This window comes from Hyperolius riggenbachi, chromosome 3, assembly GCF_040937935.1.
Source record: "Hyperolius riggenbachi isolate aHypRig1 chromosome 3, aHypRig1.pri, whole genome shotgun sequence".
NCBI lineage: Eukaryota > Metazoa > Chordata > Amphibia > Anura > Hyperoliidae > Hyperolius > Hyperolius riggenbachi.
This window is the reverse complement of record NC_090648.1, coordinates 168,283,769-168,291,322: the sequence shown is the minus strand read 5'-3', so window position 1 is coordinate 168,291,322 and position 7,554 is coordinate 168,283,769. Positions and strand designations below refer to the sequence as shown.

Below are 7,554 nucleotides of genomic sequence, written 5' to 3'. Positions count from 1 at the left end.
TGGTCGGAGTTTCGCTTTAAGACCAAGGGCCTAATTCACAAAAGGCTCTGTGCAGATAGTGTACGGCAATTTTACCGGTCCTAATGCCAGCGTTACTCTCAACATTACCATAGCAATGCATGCAATTGAAAATTGCATGTGATTGTGCACGTTCCTTTCTAATAGTGAATGATGGTTGCTGTTTGCTATAGCAACAATCATTCAATAATGTTATGCAAAAAAGAAAAGTTAACAAGTTTGGGGGGAAAAAAAGGACAGGTCTCAAAATAAAAATTGTCCCCGCCCAGTCAAGTTTTAAAACCTATCTATCCTAGCTTATTAGCTCTTTGTTAATTTCTGCAATTCCTATACCAGTTTATACACTTTTAATGACTGCTGCCTGTAGCAATTGGTTGTGATCGCTAGAGCGACAGTTTGGGGCCCCAATGCTGTACAGGTGCATTGCTCTGACGTTGCCTAGCGATGCATCTCTAGAGCACTGGGCCCCCCCAAACTGTTGTCCTAATGTACGCATCCGATTGCTACAAACACCAGGCTCCGCCACGTGCTCATTTTGTAATAAAACATGGCATATGTGATATTATTTCAACCGGGAAGAACTAAAGAATACAAAACTGATGCAAACTGACACAAAACTAACAGAACAGGACCGGAACTGTACTTATGTGTATGCTGGACAGTTTCTAGGCTAGAGCTCTTAGTGCGAGGGTCTGTAAACCCCCCCCCCCCTTCCCCCCCATTGATTCAGGCACACTATTACAGTGGGGTATCCAGAGGTGCTGCCCAGTATTAGGTAGCCCTCAATATAGCAAGTCAGAGGTGGCCCCCAGTATTAATTAGCCAGATGAAGCCCACCCCCCACCAGCATAGGTAGCCACAAGAACCCACAATATTAGGTACACAACTGTGAGCAAAGGGAATCATGCTGAATCATGCTATGGATAGCAAATCTGAGGTTGCTGTCCATGGCATGAACCCGTGAACCCAGCTGAAGTGTATGTCTGGCTAGCTGTGTACTAGGGACAGGACCATTTCTGGGCTTTCTGGTGTCCTAGGCAAAGCGTGCAGCCCCAGACTCCCCCCCCCCCCCCCACCACCACCACCACCACCACCACAATTTCATGTAAAGGAAGAATGTATATTAATAAATAACCACATAACAAACCCTGTGTATAACTGTTGGGAGGGGTTTGTATCTACTTTATTTAAAAAAATCAATCAATCAATATAGATTATATTAGCGGTAACCATAGCAGCCATAGCAGCTGCTATCTGGCCCTGGAGCAGAGGCCAGAGGGTGCCCAATGGTAATTGATGTTTTTACCATTACCTTTCTTGTGTTTCTCCACACTGTGACTTTGCCTCAGTGCCCATGTGAACTATGTGCAGTGTTGATTGCATGAGAATGTAAATTTCCCAGTTAACTCATATCTATAGGGTAGGGGCAGATAGCTACATCTGCTGGCCCCATGAAAGTTTTGCTATGGGGCCCCATGTTTTCTAGCTATGCCACTGGATGATATAAAACAATTACTGCTTAACAGGGATGAAGAATGAAATGCAAATAATTTCTCCTAACGCTTCCAGTACATGAAAATTATATGCAGCTTAAAATTGGATCAGAATAACTTCCTTTTGCGTAAATATGCAGAGTGTGGATCCCGGTAATGTGAGTCATTCTAATGCATATGTCTGCTCTCCGACTCTGCCAACCTCCTCCAGCGGTTTCTGCGCTCCGATTGCAACCACAGATTGCATGGTCTGTGTGCTGAAACCGATTGGGGGCATTGTGCGGTCTGGCCACTAGGGGCCCTGTGACAGTGGTTCGATAGTGTAAACAGTGGCTAGATAGTGTAATGGTTAAGGGCTCTGCCTCTGACACAGGAGACCAGGGTTCGAATCTCGGCTCTGCCTGTTCAGTAAGCCAGCACCTATTCAGTAGGAAACCTTAGGTAAGTCTCCCTAACACTGCTACTGCCTATAGAGCGTGTCCGAGTGGCTGCAACTCTGGCGCTTTGAGTCCACCAGGAGAAAAGTGCAATATAAGTGTTTGTCTTTATCACTTCCTCAATGGAACCAGCAGTTGTGTGTCAGTGTCCCATAAAACTGCAATAAAAATAGCTCTGTGGAGCCCCCTGCTTTTGGTGGCATCTGCCTGGTGTGCCTATAACTAAAATGGCTCAAGTGAAGTAAGCATGTGTGCTAAGTTGGTATGTATTGCACCTGTAAAAAAAAAAGTAAGTACCAAAGATAGATGATTTACAAAAAATAAAGATATTTAATAAATAAATTTTACTTTATATGTTGCCACATTGCATTCAGAGCTGTAGGAAGGAAGGCATCTATGTACAAAATAAACATAATAATTTAAATAGTTCAGCATTTCTGAGCATCCAGTGCAATCCTCCAACCACAGCAGAAATTACTTCTTCATACATCTATGGGACGCATGTACTCCTCATACGGGACCTAAAATACAATTTAGAAATTACAGGTTAGAAAGATGATATAGTTAAAAATTGCATATTTAAATGCTATTATACATAAGAAAAGTAAAGTAAAAAATACAGAACAACCACTTGTGTTCCAGCAGTCTCTGGCCCCTTAAAGTGTACCAGAGATGACGGGGTTGATTCACAAAGCCATGCTAATTCATAGCACGGCCGCGCTATAACAATGGTTTGCGTGCGTTAACGTGGCGCAACGCGTACATTTGTGCGCGTTGTGCCGCAAGGGTAGACCATTTAGAGTAGAAGGACAGATCCAATTGTTTATCTCATTAGTTTATTTTCATCTCTGGTTGACTTTAAGCACCAGAGACTGCTGGTACAAAAACTGCACATGCCGCACAGATTCATCACTCTCACCATTCATGCGGGTCTCCCATCGCTGAAGCCCACTCGCTCTGCCGTAGCTATGACAGCAGAGCTCTGTGAGCTAGTCAGGAGCTGATTGCATTGGCTCTTGACCCTGTGATCACTGTGAGCCAATGTGATTGGCTTACAGTGACCACAGGAGAGAAGAAAGATGACAGGGCCTCAAACCTGGATTTGAGTGCAAATAACGCGACAGTTCGGCCAGCGGCCTTTATCAAGTGTTCAACACTTGATAAAGGCCGCTGGCTGAAACGTTGTGTTATCTTTGAGTTACAGAATCTTTCAGTTATCTTTGAGGTAAAAAAACCCCAAAACAATAATTCTACAGCACTACTGCGAAGGCCTGCTTCACACTGCAAGAGGTTTTTTAGCGCTAGTGATTTGAAAAGCTCTTGCTAATGCAATGTTCTGGGTGATTTTTATAAAATCTCATTGCTCAAGTGACAACAAACTCATAGCATTACATTAGCAAGAGCTTTTAAAATTACAAGCACACTTGGCGCTTGGAGCGCTGCTAGCCCGAGATTGCGTTTGGCTTCGCGATCTTAAACAAAATCTCGCGATTCAAGCGCAATATGCTCTTGTGATTCCTGTTCAATAGAACGAGAATCACAGCACAATCTTTCCTGAAGCGCTGCATGCAGCACCTTTGCAATTGATCGAAATCTTAACTGCTGCAGTGTGAATGTATCCATAGGGATACATTAGTAGCAGCGCTTTGCTGATCGCTGGCGATCAGAAAAAAGCTATAGAATCGCCAAGTGTGAACCAGCAGTGTAGGCAGTCCTAACTGAGGCTGGAACAATCCCACATCTAAAATGGAGGAGTCTGAGTACAGGGAGTACAGGGATTGGCGAGTGGGGCATACCATGTAACTAAAAAGTAGAGGTGGAGAAGGGACATGAAAACACACAACAATAACAATTGATATTAGTTCAGTAACATACAAACATTGTTAGCTACAGTTGTTTGTTTTTTTTTAACCACTTGACCTCCAAGGGTTTTAAAAAATAATTAAAATGTATTTCATTTTTCTATGGGAAGGTGTATAATAGGGTATTTGGATGTGGTTTTACTTTTTGGCCACAAGATGGAGATACAGAGTTAGTGTGTTCTAAAAATAGAAACAGAACCAAGTGATTATTATTTGTTTATATTTGTGTAAACACAGGGGTAGATACGCTATCTGGTGGTGGTAAAGTAGTTTTAAGGGCCCTTTCACATTAGAGGCCTTTTTCGGTGTTTTAACGCCACGGCCATAGTTGGTGTTTTCCAAGGTAAAATGAAAGTCCATAGACTTCCATTTTACATTTCACACTTAATGCTGTGTTTTGGAGCATTGCGTTTTGAAGCTCCCAAGAGCTTTTTTAGGGCTGAACGCAGCGTTTCTCATTAGTAATGTGTTGGCGTTAAAACGCCTTCAAAACTCCTGCAGCCAAAACGCAGCGTTTTAGCCTTTTACCGCTGCCTGTAGTGTGAAAGAGCCTTAAGGGGTGTTGTTCTGTGACAGAAGACAACCATGGGCCTGCCAGAATATCGCATGTCATATCTGATATTTGGCTATAGCTAGACTGGTTATTATCGGCCCCCACAGTGTGCCCCAACCCTCACCCTACAACCACTCAATGATTTGTTTCTCTATATATCCTTATTTCCATGCCTTTATCTCAGTTTGTAACATTTTTATTCCATTTACTCCATATTCTAAGGCCCGTATGCAATTAACTTTTTCACTTCTGAATTTTCTCCTAGGTCATATTTTCTCAACTTGTTAATATTATTATTATTTATTGTATTTATAAAGCGCCAACATGTTACGCAGCGCTGCACAATAGATGAATGGGTTCACATACAAGGGAGGACATACAGGAAACTCACAACAAATACAAGATCATGCAAATGATTTGATAACAGTACAGTTATAATAAAATTATTTTAATCCACCATCAAGCAAGAAAACACTAAAATATAATTCTGATAATACATTTCACCTACCGGTACTTTGTGGTACTTTTTCAATTGCAGAGTGCAGAAAAGTTATTTTGAAAAGAAGATGAACAATTATCTCGTGGTACAAAACGTTGGAGAAAATGTTAATTGAATATGGGCCTTAATGTATTTTTTTCCCAAATACTGGAAAAAAAGCATGTGGCAAGGCAATGTGTAGCAAGGAGAAACGAATTTATAAAACAGCATTTATTGTTGCTTTATAAATAAGTCCAAAACTGCGTATGTAATGCTATAACAAAAAAAAAAAGTTATGAAGAATATTAAATGCAAAAATGACACAAACGTTCAGCACTTCCCCTATTGTTCCTTTCTAGCGCACAGAGCTAGCTTATGGACAAAATAAGTATTTATAGGCACTTACCATTTGCTGGAGACTTGTGGAGCAGTGCTCATTGGAAAGATGGGGCAAAGCTGTCCTTGTGATTGAATACTGAGGTTGCCGGTGGTGGGTTTGTGGCTGTGAGAAGTAGGGGATCTCATAAGATCCACTGAAGCTCTGTGTAGTCTGTAGCATGGGTTCAGCATTCATACATCTAGCTGGAGCTGTGGGCACTGTTGTTGCTGGACAATATATGTTATCTTCTGTACCTTCTGAGTGAAAAGACTGCATTATATCCATGTGGCCGCTAAAGCCTTGTGGGCATCTGCTGGTCTCCTCCTGGATTGCTTCCAGTCTTCTTTGCTCCAAGACTTCTTCACTGAGTCCCAGCATCTGTGACAAATGGGAGATGTAATGAGTTGTCAACTGAAGAGTTTCAATTTTGGTTAGAGTCTTATCTGCTGGAACCACTGAAGGAGGAAGGTATCGTCTGAGGTTCTGCAGAGCTTTGGAGAGGTTCCTCATCCTCATCTTTTCTCTCTCACTTGCACTCTGTCTTTGATTATATGGCAGCTTCCCCTTTCTCTTATTTTTCTTTTCTGCAGAGATTTCATCCTGAGCTTTCAAGTTCATTTTCTGGGAGGTGTTTGAAGGGATATTATCATAGGTCTCCTGAGATGTTCTACAGGTAGAGCACAAACATGGAGGGGACAGGCCACAGGAATCAGTGGAGGAAGCTGGAGAAAGGCTGCTGTAGCCCTCAGAGCTGGGATAGCAGCATTGGTAGAGAGTAGAACAGTTGTGGTACATGTTGCAGTCCTGGAACTGGAAATGCCCAGAAGAGTGGTCCATGCCTGTTTAGTCTTTCTGTGCCTGTTGAGCAATGACTGACCAAAGGATCAGCTGCCTGAGTCTTTATCCAGTGTGCTGAGGTGTGAATTATCACCTTCACCACCATCAACACATCAAAGCTCCACTGGACAGAGCACAACAAGGCAGGGGGTCCCTGGGAAGGAGACAGAGAAGTTAGCCAAAGTGAGGGATTTCACCCCTGCAGGAATGAAATGTAATTCGGCCTGTTTGAGTATTTTGAAATATGCTCATATTGCCTGCAGAATTTCTCTGAGAAAGGTTAGAATTTTCCCTCCCATGTATTACTTAGTTACATGGTGGGAAACACGCTTCCCTGTTTGCATTTAACTATTACCCATTTTGAACTTGTTAAAAACAACCCTTAAGGCCCATACACACGTCGGATTTTAGCGAACGACCCGTCGTTTGAACGTTCCGTCGTTCGGACGTTTCCGCGTCAAATCCGACGTGTGTACAGACTATCGTTCGGGTGATAAGACTGGTTACCAGCGATCCGCCCGGCGGATCGTTGGTAACCAGTCTTATCACCCGAACGATAGTCTGTACACACGTCGGATTTGACGCGGAAACGTCCGAACGACGGAACGTTCAAACGACGGGTCGTTCGCTAAAATCCGACGTGTGTATGGGCCTTTATAGTGTCGATTTCATTGATGGATTCACAATAATTGGGCAATATATATTGCATGCATGCAGCAGCCATAGAGAAGGTGAATGAAATGCATGGGTTTAAAACTTCAGCAGAGTTTGTAAGAAAGCTATAGTTACAAAACATGTTACACAGTTCAGTCTGGTACTATAATACTCTGACTGTAATAGATTGATATAAATGATAGCATATGCATGACAATAAATTATCTCAGCACAGTAACCAGGTGTATGTAAAGGTGGCCGTTAACGATACAATTCTTCGGACGATCGATTGATCGTCTGATTTGATCTTAGTATCGATTGGAAATTCTTTTTTGGGCCCACTAGGAAGGAAAGCTGTTATCCAATCTGATCATATTTATGGGATCGACCCGTTTTTTGGATCAATTCCATTAATCTGATCATATTGGTTACCAGCTTCTTTCTGTTATTGGGACTGAATGATCGCTTCCAATCCATATTATGATCGAACTGGACGATCCATCATCTGAAGAATTGTATCATTCATAGCCACTTTAAGGCAAACCTAAAGTGAAAATAAACTTATGAGATAATGAATTGTATGTGTAGTACAGCTAAGACATAGAACATTAGTAGCAAGGAAAAGAGTCTTGTATTGTTTTCCAGTACAGAAAGAGTTAAAGAAAACTTCAATTATCTATACAAAAGAGCTTCTCTGAGCTATTCCACCAAACTTGGGTCAAAGACAGTCCTGTTTTCTGAAGCACTTAAATTGCCAAGAAACAGTGAAAGAACCTGAGATAAGGTTTTACTGCAGGAGAGTTCAAATGGTCATTATTTCTGCTTTGTTTTATAACTTAAAAG

The 7,554-nt window shown here is 42.0% G+C and overlaps 1 protein-coding gene across 1 annotated transcript; it reads right to left on the bottom strand.

The window, feature by feature from the left end:
• Window positions 1-2,430: 2,430 nt before the first annotated feature.
• On the bottom strand, window positions 2,431-6,057 carry LOC137562241 (mesoderm posterior protein 1-like). Its single transcript, XM_068273573.1, has 2 exons — window positions 5,248-6,057; window positions 2,431-2,469 (listed from the first exon to the last, which is right to left on the bottom strand). Exons 1-2 carry the CDS (start codon window positions 6,055-6,057, stop codon window positions 2,431-2,433), a joined length of 849 nt encoding a protein of 282 aa, XP_068129674.1.
• Window positions 6,058-7,554: the final 1,497 nt, after the last annotated feature.

Bases quoted from the DNA above. Each gene is read 5' to 3' on its own strand.
- LOC137562241 (XM_068273573.1), bottom strand. From the start codon at position 6,057: ATGGACCACTCTTCTGGGCATTTCCAGTTCCAGGACTGCAACATGTAC. The intron at 2,470-5,247 runs GTAAGTGCCTAT...ATTGTATTTTAG, and splicing joins CCACAAGTCTCCAGCAAATG to GTCCCGTATGAGGAGTACAT.